The 24,388-nt window shown below is 37.1% G+C and overlaps 1 protein-coding gene across 4 annotated transcripts in view; it reads left to right on the top strand.

The window, feature by feature from the left end:
- The window catches only part of LOC127494526 (A disintegrin and metalloproteinase with thrombospondin motifs 2), a 174,840-nt gene that overhangs the window by 112,478 nt on the left and 37,974 nt on the right, over window positions 1–24,388 (top strand). For all 4 annotated transcript variants that reach the window (XM_051860484.1, XM_051860482.1, XM_051860483.1 and 1 more), the window contains exon 4: window positions 17,293–17,492. In XM_051860484.1, coding sequence (XP_051716444.1) covers window positions 17,293–17,492 — 200 coding nt within the window. The remainder of the gene's footprint in view (window positions 1–17,292; window positions 17,493–24,388) is intronic.

Genomic DNA, 24,388 nt, shown 5'->3' with positions numbered 1-24,388 from the left:
GTCACCAATCAACTGTATGTAATGGAAGATGAACTAGGTCTGGGGCAGGGCGGGTGCGTTAGAAGTTTCTGAGAATAAGTTCCATGTTAGCTGGGTAAGTAGTCAGTTCTTGTATTTTTTTAATTACTAAAATAGAACTGGTTCTGCATAAGAATCGGTTCTCGGTTCCGAACCCTAGAGTGCCAAGCCTTGGTGCACATTGTGTGTATTGAATAAGTTCAGTGTGTGCTGTCAGGAATGTCACGTGATGTGAGCATTTGTATTTCTTGATGATGCCACGAGCATGTGCTCCATAAATCACACCGTCTCACATACACACATTTAGAGATTAAAAGGCCTCGAGGGCTCCGGGCACACTCTCTCTCTCTCTCACACACACACACATGTTCACATGCAGAGACCAAAAGGCAATTTTCACCAGCATCGTAGTGAGACCCACTTCATTAAAATTGGATAGAGAATGGCAGGCCAGTGCCTTCAGAACAAGAGGAGCGAGAAGGTGAGGGAAAAGGAGAAGAGAGAGCGGAATCTGATTTCCCAGCCTCCTCTTTCTTTACACCCTTCCCCTGCCGTCCGTACCGTGCTGTCAAGAATAGCAGGGGGAAAAGGAAGCTATCTCATTACTTGACGTTCCTAGGGCTATGCGCTTTGGCTTCTGGGTTGGGGCTTTAAAGCTTGAATTAGCACATGCTCGCTACGTGGCTGGTTTAATTTGTGTGGCAACAGAGGAAACGCTCCGTATTGTCAGAACAAACGCGCGGGCCGTGTGTTTGCTGTCACCGTCTGCTGCACTTTGCTGCATAGCTGCTTTTGTTGTGCTGTATCTAATGAACTCATTTGGGGCATGCACTTCATGTAGACCTTAGCAAACTGCTGTAGTGCTTGACCTGACTGTGCTATGTGAGACCAGGGCACTAGCCATTTAAAGGATCCTAATTCTGTTGACTTTGGGATTGTAAGATTATTCTCTCATAATAGAGAACTGTGTTTGAAGTAAATATAATGAGGTTTCAATACCTGAAGTAGAAATGTAAATGGAGAGGTTATGTAATAGTGTGTTTGTTTGTTTTTTTGTTTTTCCCAAGGAAGTTCACCCACAAATGAAAATTCATTATTTACCCATCCTAATGTTGTTACAAAACCGTATTGTGTTATATATATGCATATTATGTATTTGTGTGTGTGTGTGTGTGTGTGTGTTTAGTTCTGGTAAACCCAACATTATGGGGACAAAATGTTCCCACAAACATGGCAATATCCAAAATCCTTGTCCTTGTGGGGACATTTTTTGGTCCCTTTGAGGAAAATTGTCTTTTTTTAGGGTTTAGGGTTAGGGGTTATTCAGCTTGTACAGTATGAAAATCATCATGTCTTTGTCCCCATAAAACATAAAAATCCCAACACGCGCGCGCGTGTGTGTGTGTGTGTGTGTGTGTGTGTGTGTGTGTGTGTGTGTGTGTGTGTGCGCATGTTTTTGTGACATGTGACATGGGTATGACATAGCTATTACAAGGAGAGTGTGACTTATGAGGACATTACCCCATGTTCCCATTTTTCAAAGGCTTATTAATCATACAGAATGAGTTTTGAGAAAGTAAAAATGTGCACAGTTTTCTGTGATGGGTAGTTTAGGGGTAGGGGTAGTGTAGGGCGATAGAAAATACGGTTTGTACAGTATAAAAACTATTATGCCTATGGAATGTCCCCACAATTCACAAAAACAAACCTGTGTGTGTGTGTTAAGGGGTTGGTAAGATTTTTTAAATGTTTTTAAAAGAAACCAAAGGTGCATTTATTTGATCAAAAATAAAGTAAAAACAGTAATATTTTGAAAATGTTTTAAAACATTTCTAGTAACAATGTAAAAAAGTCTTTATTGTCGCTTTTGCTCAACTTAATCCATCCTTAATAAATAAAAATGTGGCAAGTAATTTCTTTCAAAATCAAGGTCTTACCTCAAAGTATGCATCAAAGAAGATTGGCTTTAAAACAGACTTTTACGATATGGACTCGACAGTAATGCAACAACATGTAAGTAACTGTGTTCATTCTAATGCCTGGTCTGATATGTAATGATTCATGTACAGTCAGATTCCTTTGTCTATGTGTCAGTAAATCAAACCAGTGACTTCACTCAGTCAACTTCACATTGTTTCTCTTAGTAGGATGAAAATAATCTGTTATTTAAATGGTGATTAAATTATATATAGAAAGCAATCAAAGAATGCTCCCTTTACAATCGCTGGAGCTGTCAATCGAACAGCACATGCTGGAGCTGTTAATCAAACAGCGAGAGTTTATCAGTGACTGAGTTCTGGACATGCGCCAAAACTCCCGTTTTATTCAACGAATCTCTTAGTTACATCGAGTTTGCACTGTTAGTTATGATGAAAGCATTCGCTAGTGTGCAGAAATTGAGTTGCAATGACGAGATCACTGCTTTCATGCGCTCAACAACATGTCTGTGATCAGCTACAATGTTCATCCCTGCAACCTTTTATGCCACAACCTTGAGAGCCTGTAATAGTAAAAACGTGCTAAAAGTTTTCGAGAGAGTTAAACATGTAACTATTTCTTATTGCTAAGATGTTAGCCAATCACAGCAGTGGGCGTTTACACTGAAGTCTCACAGCAGACACGCCTCTTAAAACAGAGCGTTCAAATCAGGGCTAAAATCAGGGTAGGAAAAATGCCTTTTATTTCTAAATGATGACAATTTTTGTTGTAAAAAGCATACTAACATTATAAGTGCACGCCAGGAAACATTACAAAACAATGCAGTTTGTGACCTCTTTGAAGAGAAATCTATCTTTGCTGTAAAACTTATCATAGTATGTAAAAAGTACAAGTAGTAGCTGCTCTCATGCACAAGCTTTGTAGAAACATGATGAGTGATGATTCACTCTCAATACACTTCTCTTTGTTTGGACTGCTACAAACTAGGTTACAGAGACAAGAGTGGTCAATGCTACCTCAGTATAATAGTGACATGGGACAGTCAGGAACCGGCCCGGTAGTTTTCTTGACAAAGTAATTTGATTTGTTTATTGTGTAATGCTATTAAGGCTTGATAATTAATTTATCACAGGTCTTAAGTGAAACTCTCTCTCTCTCTCTGTCTGATCTGTGTGCCGTTGGATTAGAGGACATTACCTGTGCAGCGAAATGAGGAGAATTAAATAACACCCAGTGTCGCGTTCAGATTGGAATCAGGAAAAAATAACCCTCTTTGAAGGCTGTTATTGAATTTCATCAGAGAAAGATAAGCCCTAACATTTCCCCTGTCTGTTTCCCCTCGCTACACTTTCAGTGCTGACTCTGTCCAAACAATATTACTGTCCGGTCTCTATTGTATAGCATATCCCTCTGTGCTGCGTTCTTTCACTAATGCACACCCACATTTATTGGTTTATACAGTTCTTTGTTGTACCCTATTCACATTTTAGCATATTGTTTCCGATTATTATAAATTGTATAGCTTAAGGTTTGAGGTTATATGAGCCACTTTCTCTGATTAATCTCTTTAATAATAATTCATTTATTCAAATCACTTTTTGGTTCAAATTAATTAAGAATGAACGTGGTTTATGTTGTATTAGTGACTAATTCTCAAAATTTCAATATAAATTTTGCAAATCCGGTAGTATTCACGCACAATTTTTGAGCCAAATTTACATAGGGGGCAGTTCATTTAAATACAACGCATCACTATTTTAAAGCTTTTAACCGCTGGTTAAACTGAATTTCAGGTGGTTAGCTATTAAGAATAAAGTTGCTCAACCGTTTAGTGCCCTTTTGTGTTTCATGTTGCATTCAAGTTGTATTGTAGTTGCATGCATGAATAGGCACAGTTATCAGAGATGAGAGTAAACAGTGTGCCTGAAAATCCGATTCTCTCCAAGGATTCTGAGAAATGGCAGTCCAGATTTATTCATTCGGTGCCATGGGAATGACACGCGCACAGGACATCTGCTCTGGTGCGGCAATCCGCCACAGATAATCCCATTAAAATTGCAGTTTATTAAAATAGGAAAACACAAGAAGGGATACTTTACTTTGCTGCTGGAGGAATATAGTGTTACAGACGGATGAGTGTATTGATTAATGATGGAGCTTGCCAATGGGTTCCAAGAGAGAACACAGATCCCATGAAGGGACAATATTGCATGGTTGTATTCCTTGCTGAATGGTGACCCATGTGTATATGTGCAGAGAAAGGGGCAAATTAACAAAATTATTGTTAAAAAAGTAATAGGTCTATTATGCAATCAACAGGTTAACCATATAGCAATTGTTTTTCTCTGTGCAGAGTATATTTTGATTCATAAATGTGTCAACCAGTGGAACAATTTATTATGAAGAGTTATACTTCATAATCCTGACTTTAGATATGTGTTTATAATTTTTTCTTTAGTGTCTCTGATTTATAAATACTAATATTAAGAATACTGTGTCCATTACACAAACAAATGTACATCCTTATTTGAAAAGGGTCTGTCATTTTTCTATAGCTTTGCACAATTAAAGTATATAACTGACTGATGAATTTCCATAAATCATAACTGATATATATCCACGTTCCCTGTGGGAATCTCTACCCGGGATCATTTGCATACATATTGTCTCACACCTTTTGTTTTTCTCCACCCCCTCTACTCAAGACCATTTTTTACAATCTTTTTGCAGTCGAGATGGCTGTATATGGCAGCTAGTTGAATTTATCTTGGAATCAAACCGCTGAAGTACATCATCAAATTGTATTGTATCAGTCACTATCTGATTTTATTAAAAGAGCATGTAAAGATGAGCTTGGACATGCTTGACAGTTACGACAGCTAATATGTCTGAATTAACTTTTATAACAGAGAAAATTTGAGCATTTAAAATTAGTTTTATCTTCTGGGAATCTGACCAAAATGTAGTTAATCATTTTATTATGCACTTATTTTTAAAATAATTTATTATTTAATTATGTAATATTTTATTTAATAAGTGTAATAAACTTTATATATATATATATATATATATATATATATATATACTCACCAACAACTTTATTAGGTACACCTATTCAACTGTTCGTTAAAGCAAATATCTAATCAGTCAATCACATGGCAGCAACTCAATGCATTTAGGCTTGTAGACATGGTCAAGATGATCTGCTGAAGTTCAAACTCAGCATCAGAATGGGGAAGAAAGATGATTTAAGTGACTTTTAACGTGGCATGGTTGTTGGTGCCAGACGGACTGGTCTTAGTATTTCATAAACTGCTGATCTGCTGGGATTTTCACACACAGCCATCTCTAGGGTTTACAGAGAATGGTCCAAAAGAGAGAAAATATCCAGTGAGAGGCAGTTCTGTAGGTGAAAATGCCTCGTTGATTCCAGAGGTCAGAGTAGAATGGCCAGACTGGTTCAAGCTGATAGAAAGGCAACAGTAACTCAAATAACCACTTGTTACAACCGAGGTCAGAAGAGCATCTCTGAACGCACAACGCATCAAACCTTGAAGTAGATGGGCGACAGCAGCAGAAGACCACACTGGGTGCCTCAGAGTCTCGATTTCTAATGCAGCATTCAGATGGTAGGGTCAGAATTTACCCACCCTGCCTTGTATGAGTGGTTCAGGCTGCTGGTGGTGGTATAATGGTGTGGGGGATCTTTTCTTGTCACACTTTGGGCCTGTAATGCCCATCCCTTTATGATCACAGTGTACGCATCTTCTGATGGCTACTTCCAACAGGATAACATGTCATGTCACAAAGCTCAAATCACCTATAACTGGTTCTTGGACATGACAATGAGTTCACCATACTCAAATGGCCTCCACAGTCACCAGATCTCAATCCAGCAGAGCACCTTTTGGATGTGCTGGAACGGGAGATTCGCATCATGGATGTGCAGCCGACAAATCTGCTGTCATGTCAATATGGCCAAAATCTCTGAGTAATGTTTTTAGCACCTTGTTGAATCTATGCCACAAAGAATTAAGGCAGTTTTGAAGGCAAAAGGGGTCCAACCCAGTACTAGCAAGGTAGTCTTAATAAAGGGACCGGTGAATGTATATATACAGTGGTATAATCTCTGCTGTCTTTGGAAGAAGCCAGTTGCTGTAGTACATCCCTTATCACTACAATGACTGCTGCCATTTCTCACCTGCTGTTCACTGACATTGCTCCTGCTTCTTCTAATTTTTTTTGCTCTAATGCAGGGATCTTGGAGAAATGTTTTTATTTCCCTAGAGATAAAGGTCAGGGACAAAAGACATACACAGATTCCAATTAAAGTGCCCCTATTATGCCATTTTTAAAGTTTCTAAAATTGTTTTGGGATTCTCCTACAACAGGTCTACATGCATGCAAGGTCAAAAAACACTTTTGTTTTCTCATAATATACATTTAATATCACCTAATTTCTCAAAGATTCTTAAATGATTCGTTCAAAGCAGTTCGAAGATTCAGTCTCTCTAAACCCCTCCTTTCTCTGAGCCTATTCTGCTCTGATTGGTCAGATGGCCCAATCTGTTGTGATTGGCTTACCGCTTATAGAGCCTGTCAGAAACGAAACGCTCATTGCCATAACTGAATTACAGCGTAATTACAAAGTATGGACAGAAAAGATGGCATCGGTTTTACCTTATCAATTCGAGCTGAGTCCGACGATGAAACGTCTGAAGTCAATTAACCAGAAACTCAATCGCAAACATGGCTGCAAAATAATAATAATAATAATATTATAATAATAAAGACATATAAAAACATTTAAAAAAATGTTTCAAGAGCAAGTGTTTGAGAAGCAGGCAATAATATTTGAGAAGCAGTCCTCAGTAAAATGACGAGAACAACAAAAGATTGGGATTGTACTGTTGTTTCGTTGAAAAAATGAATTTTAACCACTGATTCTTCGCAACCTTATCATTCAGAAGTGAAAATAAAACAAATGTACTTTCGCAACGTAGGACACAGTGTGTTCTCGACATGATGTTAACTACACGAAAAAGCTACAGTGTTTGGCAGGTCAAATTGTTCGTGGGTGGACAACGTAGAACATAGGCGGACATTAGGCAAATGTGTTACTCAGTGACCCGTCATAGAAGTGGGATTAGAATTACTGACAACTTGTTTAGGCTGTTCAGAGTCGATTATTTATTTCAAGAGACAATAAATACAAAGTTCTGCCATTAAACTCTAGATGGCGCAGATTAATAGGTCCTCAGCTCAACCTGCTTGCAATCACATCATTCTCTATAGGGCACAGCTGATTGGTTCATGCTGTATTAGTACCCAGTGAGCTTACGTGCTCAACCTTCAAATACTTGGTTGGCATTTGCCTTAGCAGTGCAGCGTGCTTTCAGAAACCCTCCACCATCCCCAGCTCCACCTTTATAGATCTGCTAAGGGTAATTCATGTACGCTATATTGTACAGCAGCAGCAGCAGCATGTCTTACTTGCTCACAGCAGTGTGTATTTATTGCAACAGCAGCAAAAGCAACAGCAGCAGCGTAGCAGATCTATTTCTCCAAGACCAAATATATCAACATTATCAACCATTACTATGCATTGTCATGACAGAACTTTATTTATCATGCACTTTCGGCTTCACAACTTGCAGATCGTTTACATTCAGACAGCTACATTACACATTGCATGAAAGTTAATATTCGAAAAAGCATAAAAGGTGCACTTTAAACTTTTAACACTGCTATCCTGAAACCTAGAAGATTTGAGCAAATGGGTTGTTAGAATATTATTTTTTCTGAGGCAAAGGTTCTGTTGAAATTAGGATTTTGTAACCCAAAGTGTTGTACTGCAGTCGTCAAAGGTTTTTACAAATAATTGAAAGTATTATGAGCTTATCATTGCCATTGGTTGGAAATTTAGTAGACATTTATCAAATGTTCTGCAAATGTTTTCTGATTGGATCAGATAGAAAGATGGATGGATGGATGGAACTGTTGTTGTTGGCCATATTATTTCCAGATGACAACAGGAGCAGCTGATAACAGAATCTCTGTGAGCCAGAATAAGTTTGTAAGAGACACTTGTACAGTTAAAGCGCTGTCTATTTCTGCAACCACCTGTTGTATCTGGAGGAGAGTGAGACTATTGCCATGTCAACACCTTTGGAGGTCAGTATGGCTTTGTCTATTGCTTCCACTCATCTGTCACCGTACTGGGGCTCATCCACTGACCTCTGTGGCCCACATTCATGGACAGTGACATGGCCAGGTCAGTTTTACTTTTGAGCTTATAGAGATAGTTCAAAAATTAACATTTATTCACCATCATGTCATTCCAAACCTGAAAGAATTTTTGTGAACTATCCATTTAAATTAATGTTTTATTTAGCAAATGCCACGTGTAGAAGATTTTAAATTAGAAATTGTAGTATTGTATCAAAATTAGTTGTAGTATGAAATACAATCACTTACTATACGCCTAGCCTCATATTACTGTAAGCAGTATTGATTCACTAGCAATACTCTGATTACAATGAATGTTTTTTCATACAGCAGAGTGTACACTTACAAGTAAGTACTCCCCATTTGAGGGGTTTCACAAATGAAATCTCTTATGTCTCAATTGTTTCTCCTAGATTGCAGTAAGATTAAATTGAGATTTTTGCTTAATGGAAGTCTCCTGCCTAGATTTTTCTGAGAAAAGGACTCTAGTAATCTCATATGTCTTTTCTCCACTATTGAGAATAGACCTCAATCGTTTCTCATTTAATTCAACTATGCTATTGAAATTTACAGCACCTTAAACTTACTGCTTGTTAACAACTCTTATTTTTGTCTCTTTAATTTTTTCTAATTAATTTTAGGAGACAGGTCTGAGAGAAAGTAGATACTTAAAGAAAATATTAATGAGAACTACATTAAGCCTCCTGAACTATGAAAGAGAAATAATATGAGTGATAAAGCTATCAAGATAAAGTGATTTTATCATCGTAAATCTACTTAGATTCCTCATTAGCATATTCATGTAGGTATATTGTGTCCCTTTTTTGTTATATTTCCATAAGGCAATCACAGCCTTGCACACATTTTGGGTTCTCAACTAGGCTCAAACTCAATCTCCCAGCATTCAGCTGAAAAATATCTTTCCACTGATAGACACAGAGAAGGTGGGGGAAATGTAGAATGTAAGGCTGACCTGAGAGAGAGCAGGCGTCTGGTGCAGAGACGCTGAGGAGGAGGAAGTGGAGGAGGTGGAGGAGGACCCCTCCCATCTTGGCATGAGTGGGTGGATTTCTCTGTTTATCTTTAAGATCTGGCAGTGACAAAAATGCTAAAAACCGTCTTTTTTCCTCTTTCTTGTATTTCATAAGAGGATCTCTTATGGCACTCTTATGAAATCATTCCCTTGTGTAGATATCCAGAGTCTAATGTGTGAATTGCTGGATGGCATGATATAGCCCAGTGGAGCATTTCTCCCATGGTGCTTTGCTGTTGCTTGTACATGTCTGACTTTGAGGACAGTCAGCTATAAAGATTATGGAACACTAAAAACTAAATATTCCACATTTGATAAATCAAAGCCTACTGTCTATTACAACCTTGTCCAATACTGTGGTTATTGGTTACTTTGTCTATCTATCTATCTTCTATCTATCTATCTATCTATCTATCTATCTATCTATCTATCTATCTAGTCTGAAGTACAGTCTTCAAGAGATCATTATAATATAGTGATAAATGGTTTTAAATATTACTTGCACAGTATATACAGTAGATAATTGTAAATAGTGTATTGTATTATATTACATGGGGAGAGGGTGATATGATAACCAATATAGATTAAAAATGGCACTTCATGTCAAGAAGGTTGCTGACCTCTGCTCTACAGTAACATTGCTGGTTTACTTACCACATAGTAAACATTAGTACATTGTTGGCATTTATTTAGAGCTTAATCAAATGGCATACTTTATTACCACTGGAGATGATTTAGTTACTGATATCATTACCAGCTCTAAATGGCCTGGTCCTAAAGGCTTAATTTGATCTCGGCTTTTACAACACACCATTAAAGATTAAAAGGCAGAAAGAGCATTAGTTGAGCACTGGCTTTTAGAAAATGTGTGTAGCTGGATCAGATTTCCCTAAGGTTGCGATACCCTTCCACAAGAACACAGAAAGGCTCGCTTCTACATCTGCTGCATGCACACACTTTCTCACACTCTAATTAAAAACACTGTCTGACATCACCGGCGCACAGCCAATGAGCAAGCTGTTTGCACACAGAATGTTATTGTAGTTTTGCTACACGAGACGATATTCTGTGCTGGAAAAACTCTCATGGACACACAGAGTGGAATGTACTGCTGAATGTTTTTTACGTGATGTAAGAAAAAAATGTGCAGTGACCTAGAGGTCATTTAGATAGGCCACATTCCTTTTTCTGTTGATGTTTGTGAAGAATCCTTTTAGAGTCAAGAAACGGTTTATTTACAGCTGATTCCACCTGCCATGGTGCTAATGCTTTATATTCCAGATATGTCTGATTTGATTGGTCAGGAGTCAGTTTTTCTTGCTCTTATGAATGGATGAGGCTTTCATTGTACCATTTGCACCTCCCTAAGGATGACCCTGATTTCTTTTATTCTCCTTGATCTTCAACTTTTTCCTTGCATACTACGACCTTATTTTCTGATGCACTGCCGTCACTATCATCAATATTTTCTGGAAAAGGTACAGCTTTTCCTCTCTGTCTTCTATAAAACTTACTAACATAAACCTAAAACAAAGGCAAAAAGGCTATTATTCTGCCTGCCAGTAATGAGCAGTAGTGCAGCTATACAGAAAACATCTATCCCCTAAAGGACTTTTTTGGTATTCGTGTTATTGAATTTACAAAATGTGCATTAAAAATGGCCAAAAACTTTAGAAAACATCTGGATGTAAAATGATTTGTTTTTAAAATTGATATTATATGTATTTTCTAGTCTAAAAAGAACACACAATGGAGCCTTGACAGCATGTGACCGAACATGTGCTCATGTCTTCTTCACGTCCTTGTTGACAAAAATGTCAAGCACATGGCTGAAGGGGATGTCATATGATAATACTAAAATGCAGTTTATTTTGGTTGAATATTATTTTTGTATTTTTATTATTGCATTTATGAATGACGAAACACCATAGAGGGTTAGGTATTCAGTAGGAATTTGGTAGAATTAAGGGATCTAGAGTATGGTCATGCAGAATAAGGCACTAATATGTGCTTTATAAGTACTAATAAATAGCCAATATCTTAGTAATATGGATGCTAATAAGCAACTAGTTAATAGTGAGAATTGGACCCTAAACTAAAGTCTTACCTAGGTTTTATTTACTATATTACAATAGAATAAATTGAATTAATTCTTTTACTCTGTTTCAGTTTTTTGTATTTATTTATTTATTTTTATTTTTTTTTTACTATGTTGATTATTTTTGACATTTTACTATTTTGTATTTAATATTTTGACAATTTATTATACTATATTAACTGTTTTTTTACAAAGCCCCGCACATGACATGCAAGAAAAAAAATTAAATCGTGCACACGATTTACTAATTCGTTCCCTTGATTTACCAAATCGTGCGCACGACTTACTAATTCATTCCCTCGATTTACTAATTATAAATCGAGGGAATGAAATGGAAAATTGTGCGCACGTTTTAGTAAATCGAGGGAACGATATAGTAAATTGTGCACACGTTTTAGTAAATCGAGGGAATTAATTAATATATCGTGCGTACGATTTAGCCTACTATTTTTTTCCTGCATGTCATGTCCGGAGCTCCGTAGTTTTTGGCTATTTTGTGTTTAATATTTTTTACTACAATCTTAGAAGAAAAGGTTCTATATAGAACCTTAAGGGATTCTGTCAGGTGCTTCATATTGGTTCCCATAATGGTTTGATTTTATGGATAAAGTTTTAATTAATTTGGTTTGAATTCATTTTTAATTTTAATTAAATGTTATGAATTAAAACAACTCGTAAACATGCTTTATCAGTAGTGTAAACTTGAAATAACCGTTAAGCATGAAAGTATTATGCAATCATTTAAGACATTTCTCATTTTTGGTATAAAAATTTTGTCAAGAACCCTAGGCTTATATATATAGAACCCTGTTAAACCCCCCTTTTTTTCAAAGAGTACATAATAGAAAGTCGTTAAACGTAAAAAAAAAAAAACTTGATTATTTTGTATTTAATATTTTTTGACTATTTATTACTACTGTATATTGACTATTTCTGACTATAGACTATTTTGTGACAATTTCAAATTCAAATTATTCGAATTCAGAAGACAGGTTTGTGATTATTGTCTGTGAGTGGAAGTAGCCTATTAACATGATTTTCACTTTACAAGTTTACACATCGGGCTGTTAGTATAAGAACAAATATTTATTATACATGTGCTCAGATTCAGATCTACAAGCTCATGAGTTTTACTTTCATACAAAACTTAATGCAAATGTTTGTACTTGGGAGTGTGTACATATTTGTGTGTATTTCTATGTGCATTTGTCAGCAGACACGTTTAGATGCACCGAACTCTCGTTCTGTCTCAGTGCTTTTGCAGTTTGGCGGCCCGACGACCCATAAATCTGTCACTCATGGAGATGAGCAAGTGATGCTTTGAGTTGTTAGAAACCCAAGTGAAACAAGCTACTGTGAGTTCAGTACTTTGGGTTCATAAGATGACACTGTGATTCTGGAGCAACGTTCTGTGAACATGTACATCTGTGACTAAAACACACTCACAAACTCAGTCAAACTTTCCCTAACATCACCAAACAGAACCACAACTGTACATAATATCAATTTTTTCAAATGTCCAACCAGTTTGAGCACCCTTTCCCTCTCTCTTTCTTGCGTTTCTTCCATCTTTCTCTCCCTCATAGCTTCTCTTGACATTTGCAAAGGTTGAAAGACAAAGTAGCTTTGTGTCCTGATAAGGGCGAGGACTCCTCGGCCTGAATGTGAATGTTCTCTCATGGGATCAGAACGGAGCTGTGCGTATTTGACAGACAGGGTGATGGGTCAAGTTTTGGAGGATCACAGAATAAAACTGAATAGCAGAAAAAGGCAGATGTCATATATGGAGGTTAGTCGTCACCAATAGAGTAGAACGAGGGGAAAATTCCCCTTAAAAAAAAAATGTTTTCTTTCTGTTCCCAAAGAAACAGATTTTCCATGATGATGGGGAAAAAGACAATGTATTTTGTATTGAATATTGCGTTATGTTCCATTTATATTCTTAGCTGAAGCTTTCATAGGGAAACAATGTGGCTTTTATGCAGAGGTGTAAAGTATTTGAGTAAATGTAATTAGTTACTGTACTTAAGTATCTTTTTGGCTACTTTGTAATTGTACTGAGTATCAAAGATATTAGGAACTTGTACTCTCTAAGTAAATGTACTTTTTACTCCAATACATTTGTGATGAGTAATGCAATTACACATTACATTTTGCATGGCACCTAACTTTTTCTGCAGCAGTTTGTTTCTGCTATAAAGAAGCGATATTGCCATCTAAGGGCATTGAAGGTACTATATCTTTTGTCGTTTTGCCTTTACTCACCCATACTTCAACAAGGCTACTTTACATGAATGCATTATCAGGTAGTTGCTGAATCGCAGGTTAGAGTTGTCAAAAGTACCGACTTCGCTACCTATCGGTACTAAAATTTTGCTGTTGTGCGGATTCGTAAACACCTCTGATTGGCCATTGTGCTGACGCGCTCATCGGATATGTCTGTGATTGGATACAATGATCAACACATGGCAGCGTTTGAAAGCACACGGAAGTGTTTGATCTGTGTGTATCTGTGTCAGCGCTTTGTGAAGAGCTTCATTGATAACTATTTACAACGTTTTTACAGCGTTGATCATTGAAGCCAATCACAGACATATATGATGAGCCGTGAGCTCAATGGCGAATCCGCTCAACAGCGCTCAAAGCGTCACATTTTTAAAATTTCGGTACCGAAGTCGGTACTTTTGACAACTCTATCGCGGGTGTTTGATTTAGGAGATGAGGTCGTGACTGCAGCCAGTGATGAGCCCGAAACCAGCACATCCAGTGCAAGTAGACTTTGACTAGTTAATTTTACTTAACATTATTTTATTTATCTGCTATATTGGCAAGACCTCTTTGAAGGATATTGGTTTACTTATAGCCTTTTTGTGCACTTGAGCTTAACTGAGACTTGAGTGTGGGAAAATGAGTTTGTAGATGTTTAAAAGGCTGTTGTGTCGACCTTGTTTAATTGCAATATTGAGGTGTTCAGTTTTATTTTGATTTTAGAAAATAAACATAATTTCTCATCTTACAATTCAATTCTCTTATTTTCACCAGCATGTCTATCAGATGTTGAGGACTTGTGCATCTTTGAGGCTACATTCAGTAAGAGTAAAATACTTAAGTACTGTTAAAATCAGATACTCTAAGACTTTTACTCAAGTTGTATTGGAATTGGTTACTTGTAACTTGTAATGGAGTCATTTTTGCTGTAAGGCAGTGTTAATTTCGTTGACGAATAATTTTCGTCATAATTTTCGCCAACAATATTTTTTTACGGACAAAAACGAGACGGTGACTAAATAAAAATGCATTTTGAATGACTAAAACTATGACTAAAAATCTACTCTAATTTTCGTCAACAAATAAAAACGAGACGAAAATGATAGAGAGGGACGATTTGGGAAGATATCCAATCAGGAATGCTGTCCTGTGTGGAAGATGCGCACATTTGAAGTGTTATGTGCTGATTTAACTGCGTGAAAACGCGGCGCTGTTGCGCGCTCTACAGGCTCTCCCAGCAGCACTTCAGACTGCTTCGCAATTAATGAATAACGCACATTTATGTCAAGCGATTGCTTATAAACTAATGTTGATGAATTATGACAATGTTTACTGCACAATGTTTATATGGTAATATGTTTTAGACGGTTGTAAGAATGCATATTTTATCTCCCTCATCTGATCTTAAAGGAGCAGCCTGCTACTGCTACAGTGACTGCAGACAATTCAAAATAAGAGTCACGGTGTATTTCGGGATAGTTCATAATTATTATTTTTTCCTGGTCAATATTGTTACTTTGTTTCCACAATAAACTGTATTTAATTTAATTTCTATTTAATTCAGAGTAAACTACTGTATCTTATGTCACAGGAAGGAAATACTAAGAACATGATTTGACACATTATTCAATATATTTTACAAGTATAAGGGTTATTATAGTTAACTAAACCTAAAACCATAAAAAATCTTCATTACTTGAAATAAACGTTAACTGAAATAAAAAATAAATATAAAAAATGTAAACTTATTTTATTTCATCTAGTTTCCAAGCTTTAGCTTAAAGGATTAGTCCACTTTCAAATAAAAACTTCCTGATAATTTACTCACCCCCATATCATCCAAGATATCCATGTCCTTCTTTCTTCAGTCCAAAAGAAATTAAGGTTTTTGATGAAAACATTCCAGGATTTTTCTCCTTATAGTGGACTTCAGTGGTCTCCAAACGGTTGAAGGTCAAAATTACAGTTTCAGTGCAGCTTCAAAGGGCTTTAAACGATACCGGACGAGGAATAAGGGTCTTATCTAGCGAAACGATCAAAAAAAATCAAAATGTATATACTTTATAGGCACAAATGATCGTATTCCATATTCTTCAAAAAGCTTACGCTGTATGTCCTACGCCTTCCCTATTCAACTTACGTAACGAATGTGGTGCCAGTTCCGTTTTTTCCATAAGTTGAATAGGGAAGGCGTAGAACATTTAGCGTAAGCTTTTTGAAGAATACAGAATCACGTTCTGGTGGAAGCACTTGTGATGCGATCATTTGTGCCTATAAAGCATATACATTTTGATTTTTTTAGAAAATGACCTATCGTTTCACTAGATAAGGCCATTATTCCTCGTCTGGTATCGTTTAAAGCCCTTTGAAGCCCTTTGAACTCAATGACATTTTAGTCAAAAGACTATGACTAAAACCAAATCAAAATTTGCTGTCAAAATTAACACTGCTGTAAGGTATCTGTACTTTTACTCAAGTATGGTTTTTAGGTACTCTTTACTCTTTAATATTTTTGTGGAAACCATGATACATTTTCAGGATTAATAGAAGTAAAAAAAAAAAAAAAAAAAAAAAACAGCATTAATTTTAAATAGAAAGCTTTTATAATAAAATAATTTCAAATAAATTCATTAATGTCTTTCAAAAATAAAATCTTACTGACCCCAAACTTTTGAACAATGTTTGCAGTATAAAAAAAAGAAATGCTTATTAGCTTATCAGTTGTTGTTAACAGGTTCTGAGGATGATACTGAAGGGATTTCTTCCTCTTCTTACTTCTGCTGAACAAGACACTTACACCCAAAGATGCTTCAGGGATTCTGCAACATGGTGGATTTTTCTCCACCACCCTCAGATCATCATCAGCTTTGAGCAGACTATGCTATCATATCAGCCAGGGGCAGATATTGGTACAAAATAGATACTGTTAATTAAGCTACAATTTTAATGGAATAAAAAATGTTATCACTTCAGGAAAAAAAAAAAAAATCTATGCATATTAAAAGACATGAGCCAAGAGCATGTTAATTGCTTTTGTTGTACTGTAGAAGCTTTCTTCTAATTTTGGGTGAAAATCTGCTGACACAGGCTGTGATATTATGAACACCTGCTGGTGAAGAAGTTTACAACCCTACAAAATCCTTCATAATAAACACCAACAAAAATAATGGGATGAAAAAAAACAAAAAACAAAAAAAACACACACACTCAAACACCACTCCATTTGGTTTATTGGTAATTTTCTGTGCTCGTCTTCTTGCCTCTTTAGCCCTGTAATAATATGTTACTGACTCTCAGCATTAAGATGATGAATATTGTTCTTACTCTCGGATTATCATCCAATAAGAAAGTGACTGGTGAGCTAATATTAGTCTGCACCGAGCGTTGGTTTACCCATGAGCAGGTTGCCTAGGAAACGTTACATAATTGGAGCATAGAAGATGCCCCCAGTTGATTGGGTGATGGAGACAAGGTGATAGATCTTCCTCAATGTGTTCTCTCCTCCATGTTCCGTCTATCCGCCTGGAGAGGGAATGACCTCATGACACCACACATAGTGGCTAGTGGTTTGATAGCTTTCTTCTTATGGCACAGAACAGCTTTTCCTTTCATGTCTTCAACAATATGCCACTTAAAAGGAAAAGAAAGTCTGCACATTGCTGTAATGATTTATAAGTTTACGCTGTTCAATTTCTGTATTTTTTCATAGGTGCTGATCTGGGCGGTCTGTTGGATCTTGAGACTCTGTATCAGGGCGTGGAACGCAGTATTAACCAGAGCCGACGAGCCCGCAGACAGTCCCCTGAACGAGCCTACAACATTGAGGTTTTGCTGGGGGTGGACGACTCCGTGGTGCAGTTTCATGGACAGCAACATGTGGAGAAGTACCTCCTCACTCTTATGAACATCGTAAGTGTGCTCGAGCCACCCACGCTGCCTGTTGTGTTTGGGTTACCCTCGAGAAAAATCAAAGAATGATAGAAACTACTCTGTCAACAACAGCAATTCTACAGGCATAAGACAGCATTATAATAAACAGCTGAGATGAAGCTGACTGGTGGTGAAGCATTAGAGACACAGTGTTGACACCAGAGGTAGTGCTGTTTATAGCATTTATATTCAATCCTGCAGTATTTTGAAAACATTTTAGCATCTATCTATCTATCTATCTATCTTGTCTATACAAGATGACTCCATCCATCCAGCCATCCATTCAATCTTGTCTGTCTGTCTTGTTTCCAAAATTTCCAAGCAAGGTCAAGCCAACATTCAAAGTTTGCTTTGATCAACTTTGGGTTTCTAGTTAAAAAATCGTTATATGAATTTCTTTGAATTTCAGTTGATTTCAATTGGACCTGTGCTGGCAAAATCAGTTGGAATGCACACGGGCTAATTTCGAGCTACAAGCAAAACAAGAAAAACAAGAAAAAATGAGTTCATTGAGCCCTCTTCTACTGATCCCAATGCTCTAAATAGCAATTAAACATCTAAAAGTATCTGTATTTGTACATTTTCTGAGAGGAGTACCTTTCCTTTGTCCATGAAAAATGCAGTTTTTCTCTGCTCGCTTTCTCGACTACTGGCGCTTCCCTCAGCACAAGTTTGGTATCGTTGTAAAGCGCAGCATTCCAACTTCGTGAATATTCATAGCGAATTCTCGATGGCATGAGTCTGAACCAATGAAATGTGATTTTCAAACTCATAATGATGTAAACAAAACAATCTTACTCGCGCTGACTGACAGATCTGAAGCTCGCGCACAAAGACGCCTCAGACAGCGCGCGATCCTGATGTACACATACAGAATGTGAGAATAACAATAACTCATTTTTGAAAATTTGCTCATTGCGACTCATTTTGGCAGCCCGGGGTCACATATGATTTTTTTTATATTACTTAATACTTATTTCAGATTTACACTTGTGCATTTTTATGCAGTTTTTAGAACTATAGCATCAGTTTTGTGTGTGTGCGTGTGTGTGTGTGTGTGTGTGTTTGTGTGTGTGTGTGTGTGTGTGTGTGTGTGTACTTGTTTTGACTATACTTGTGAGGACCAAACAAGGTAGGGGTTGGGTTAGGTGATAGAAAATATCATTGACCTGATATAAAATTAATGGAAGTCTAATAGTCTATGCAATGTCCTCACTAAGATAGTAAAACAAACCTGTGTGTGTGTGTGTGAGTGAGTGTGTGCATAAATCTGCTTTTTAGTATAATTATATGAGCATATTATCCACATAAATTAGCCAACTCAATAATTACAAATATTTTTATTCTTTAAAAAAAGGATCATAAGCCGTTAAATTTTGAGATTAATCTCAATTAAATCGTTCAACAGCTCTAGCTTTAAGTGTTTATAAACCCCACTCCTGACTATTTTGGAGCAGTTTTCTGATATTGAAGTAAAAGAATACATGCAGTAGTCAAAATCATATAATCGCAAAGATTTCATGTACTTTCATGTTTCATTTTGTGCCATTTGTCTGTGTAATTGTCAGGGTTTTATTTGTTTGTTTGTTTGTTTTTTGGTGAGAAGGATGTCAAGCTCAGGTAACGCTGGATGCAGTAAATCAGTGGCTTTGTGTCATGTGGTCCAGGGTGACGGTAAGCCAGGGGAGAAAATATGCTTCAGGACAAAACAGCTCTCATCTGCTATGTGTCCTTTAATCTCCACGAATTAAACCTGCGCAGTGAAAGAGAGCATGAGAGAGAGAGAGAGAGAGAGAGAGAGAGAGAGAGAGATAGATCAGCTAGCCAACAACAAAAAAAAAAAAAAAAATCAAGCCCGGCCAGATATTATATCATCAGTAACAGTCAATGATGTGAGGTAAAATCAGACACATATTAGATCAGTTCTGCAGTCATTTTTCTACATCATGGATCACTCCATCTAAGATACAATGTGATGGGATGAAAAAGGCTAGAGAAAAATGTATTATAACCTCACCATTTGTCTCTATATTGCATATTTTCTCCAGTTATCATAAGTCCCCGAACAATTTCTGCAGCTGTGCCGCTGCCATCTCCTTTCCTCTCCTCTCGCTCTCATCCTAGGGGGTGTTTGAAACGCTGCATTCTGAATAAATGACAGGAAAACAGATAAACAGAAATATATAAATAACATCGAGTCTCCTATCTCTCCCACGCATTGAGTTCTTGCTGCTTTCTTCTTGAAAGTTTGCTTTGCTCACTTTTGGAAGGCATGTCTCCCTCGCTCTCCGGGAGTCAAGGAGAGAAAAGAGAGAGACATAAAGCAGGTTTTTGCCCTTTTTTCCTCCAACTATTTTCCCTGACTTCCCCACTTTGCAGCTTCTCTTTTAGTGTTTGTTACACATAAGGGCTGTGTGTGATGATGTTTTATGCGTAGCGCCTAAGTTTGTTGTTTTGTTAGGTTGGATTTGTGTGCGTTGAGCGTGTGTGCGTAAATGTCACTACTCTGTTGCTGTGTTTGCTCAGAGTGAAAAATCCTCTGCAGTCTTTCATTCATGATCTCCTGGTCAGTGGCTGGTCTCTCTGAATGATCCAGCAGGAGGAGAGAGTGGGAGCCGTCTGTCTGTCTGCCTGAAAAGGGATCTGTCTACGGGACTGTACGTGGGTGGCATGGGTTGAGCGCCATTCACAACCGAATTTAGAATGCCTTTAGAATTTCGAAGCCTTTTAAATTCCTGAATTTGATTTGGATTTGAGCTGAAATAACAAAAAGGATACAGAATTGTAATTAAAATTTGAATTTAGACTTAAAATGGAATGAAGTTCAAATACATTCATGTAACTGCTGCAAGGTTTGACAAGGTACCTATAGAAATGCATATTTAATATATTATATTTACATTTAATAGTTATGTTTCATTATATTTAATTAATGAGGCCCTATCAATTCAAATTCCAGGTCATGAATGGAAAAGGAGCCAATGGCAAAATGGATGCATGTAGTATGTGTAAGTGTGTATGTGCCTGTTAAGAACATCATGCAATTTAAATCTTCTATCCTGATCTGAATCATGGATTTGTTTAGAGTAAGGTAGTGTCAGAAATTAAAATTTTATTATAGGGACATCGTATTAGTATTATTAACATTTTAGTATAGTTGACACAGGGGTGTACTCTAGTTTTTGTAGTGAGTATACTGTGATTTTTCCCTCTCAGCTTCATACACGTCCCAGAGTGACACCCCATAAGCACCACCACACTCACTAATGCATATAGTATGCATCTGATCTAGGCTACATGTAATTGAGAGCATTCTGAAAGACTGCTTATGTGTGTGTTATCATGTCAATTTATTATAAGCAACACAAGACTTTAACAGCCAATGACGTTTATAGCTGGAGAGACTGGACTGATTTTCTACTGTTTATTGTCAAACACCATCTAACTCAGCCAGTTAAGATCTACATTTAGTCTTAGATGTTATATGAATATGGTCCCAATTTTCAATGCACATTTAAGAGGGCAAGTTGCAACTATTATTAACAATAATGGAAAGATGAGGCTTATCAGTATGTCACAATATCACCCTGTTTTGACTTTGTTTTCTGTTTTGCACCATTTCCTGCCAATCTGTCATCACAGTTATGCATTTTGATTCACAAGCTTGCAGTTCGATTTGATATCAGTTATTTTGGATATACTATATATCAGGTACAGTACATGGCAAATTTTGGCAAACTAATGCTGTAAAATATATATGTGAATCAATAATAAAGTTATAATAGGCCTACTAACTTTAAAATTATTTCTACTCCAATTCGTTTTTTGAAATATTAACATTTAAATGGTGGCTGTCAACTTGACAGATTTATTTAAACATGCATTATATAGGCTATTGAAGAACATTGAAATCTATAATTAATATGTAATATGGTGCATATATTTAGCTAAATGCTCCTCTCTATAGTTAAATTTTCTAGCGACTAACTAGTATATGGTCACTGAATAAGTTTGTTTTGAGGTAAATGTGACGTTACGTGACATTGTTTACAAGCTGTTTTATTAACGTCTTTCCGCGGTTGAAACACTGATTACGTGATTACATAAGGCATGATACGGATTTCGGTAAGTTGTACTGTATCTTTTAACATACCTTTAGATGTCCATTCATGTTTATTTTGCGCTGTAACTGTTAAAGTGGAGGAGAGGATCAGTTCACGTGTGTTTCACGCTGCTGCTTCTCTTGAACTGAGGCACTACAGCGATCTATCACGCCACATTAAAGAGCGCCAAAACGGTATTTGTTTATTTATTTCATAGTAAAATGGGCAGAATTTGAAATATGAGACTTTGTTTCATGTCAAAAGCAACAAACCACAAAGCTTATTGTGATTTATTGGATGGTTACGTATCCTTGCGCTTTTTTAAGTGGGTATATGGAAATCCTTAAACTTTCCTAGTGGGTATATAGCCCTTATCCACTGAGTTTACACCTTTTTAAATATGTGACCCTGGACCACAAAACCAGTCATAAGCCGCACGGGTGTATTTGTAGCAATAGCCAACAATACATTGTATGGGTCAAAATTGTCGATTTTTCTTTTATGCCAAAAATCATTAGGATATTAAGTAAAGATCATATTCCATGAAGATATTTTGTAAATTTCCTACCGTAAATATATCAATTTATTTTTGTGAGTGGATATGCATTGCTAAGGACTTCATTTGGACAACTTTAAAGGCGATTTTCTCAATATTTTGATTTTTTTTTTCTTTGCACCTTCAGATTCCAGATTTTAAAATACAGAAGTCAACATTTGAAGTTGATCAAAAAAGTTAATCAAAGTTGTCCTAAGAACTAAGTTGTCCTAAGAATTAAGTTGTCCTAAGAAGAAGGTTTTAGGACAACTTTGATGAAAGGTTTTGATCCACTTCAAATGTTGACTACTGTAGTTGTATCCCAGCCAAATATTGTCCTATCTAACAAACCATACATCAGTGGAAAGCTTATTCAGCTTTCAGATGACGTATCTCAAATCTCAGTTTCAAAAAATTGACCCTTATGACTGGTTTTGTGGTCCAAGGTCACGTGTATAGCTTTCTATTTGTTTATTATGTTGCATTTTGTCCTGCTTCATTTCTGACTCTAGTCTAAAGTGTTTGTGAATGTAGTTTTGCGTTTTCCTGAATTAATTTGATACATTAATCTCTGTGTGGGCGTTGATGAATTTGTGAATGGGATTTTTGTTTGTTCTGGAGAACTGGTCCAATGACTTGCTCTGCCCTCAATTTATAGAACAGAGTGAAACAATTCTTTAAAATGCACTAAGATTGATTGGTCCATGGGAAATGATGAGGAATCGATGCGTCAGACAGGGATCAAAAGATCTGGAGGCCTTTTGACTTACGCCCACCCTTCCAATCCACCAATCAGCAATCCTTCACCTTCATTCCACCCCTTTAAGACTGGGACTTTCAGATTTAGTGTTGTAGTCAAGATAATGGACCTGCATTTAATGCAGAAGCTCTTTGTGGGAGAGTTTGTTGTTGTTGATACTCCTTTCTAGTTTTCAATCTTGGAAAATCTCAGAACATGCTGATCTAAGATTTCTTTTAGCACAGAACTGAAAGTATCATATTAGATACAGGAATACGCCATCACAGCCCCTCGACGACGCCCACGGGCTCTTAATTCTTGTACTCAGACTCATTTCATGTATTTGCACGAGTGACCAGCGCAGCCAGTATGTGTAATGGAGCTGAGACCTTTGTGTGTAGCATTAATTGTGTGAATTGAAAGTCGACAATATTAATTGCTTCCCTCTATATCAGTCGCTCCTCAGGAGTAAACAAGACATGCGGGCGGGCGGACCATTATGTAATCAGCTCTTCATAGACATGTTGTTCTGGCCCTCAAATGTCAGACAGGTAATAATGGTCCAAAATGTCAAGTGAAAATGGCAGAGATTCAGTAATGAGTCTGAGCAAATACTGTCCACCAGTGCGTACCCTCATATCTCTGAGCATTCCTGTACATTACAGAAGAATGAAAGGGAGATTGGGAGGACCGCCAGCCAAGAGCCTGATGGGATTTCTCTACTCATTCACTTTCCTCTCCTGGACTAAAACAGGGCGATGATGATTCAGCATAATATATATGTGAGATGCAAGGTGAAATGAGTGTTGTATGGGGAACGGAAGACTTGTATGGGAGTAATTTTGTCTAATTTATTTTTTGCACTGGCAAGAAGTCTTTTATATAGTTGATTTTGAGGCATGAGTACAGCCTGACAATTAGCCAAAAAAGTGGATTCCTCATGAAAGTACCATAAAAATAATCCATACTGTATGTCTTATTTGGTATATTCCAGATCTTAGGGAAGCTATGGTAGCTTTGTATGAGAAATACCGAAGTTTTCACAGAAAATAGGTTTTATAAGACATCAGTCATGTTTGGTTCTTGAGATGCCGGTGTTTATTATGACTGAGGATTTTTGAGTGAACTATTCCTTTAACAGTTTATTGTTAAAACCTCACTCTATCTGTGCTGCAAGCAGGGCGGGGCTGAGAGCCGTGGGAACAGAGCAAGGCTGGTTGCTTTACTTTCGGTTGTTTGATTATTTTATGATTAAAGTTTATGTTTAACGTTCGCCGGTTCCCACCTCCTTCTTCCCTGAACGTGAACTCTGTTACATTGGTGGTGAAACCCGAGAGAAAGGAGGAACGCGCTCGCCCCTGGGGAAATCCGCGGTGCCATCGAGTTGAACAGACTCTACCACCATGGACGCTCAAGGCGGTGGGCTGGAGTGACTTGCCGGGGAGAGCGACAAACTCGCTGCCATCTGCCTGGGTTCTGGAGCGGAGTCGCCACGACC

This window comes from Ctenopharyngodon idella, chromosome 14 (genome assembly GCF_019924925.1).
Source record: "Ctenopharyngodon idella isolate HZGC_01 chromosome 14, HZGC01, whole genome shotgun sequence".
NCBI classification, from domain to species: Eukaryota; Metazoa; Chordata; class Actinopteri; order Cypriniformes; family Xenocyprididae; genus Ctenopharyngodon; species Ctenopharyngodon idella.
Note: the sequence above shows the minus strand (reverse complement) of the source record. Positions and strands in the feature narration are given on the sequence as shown.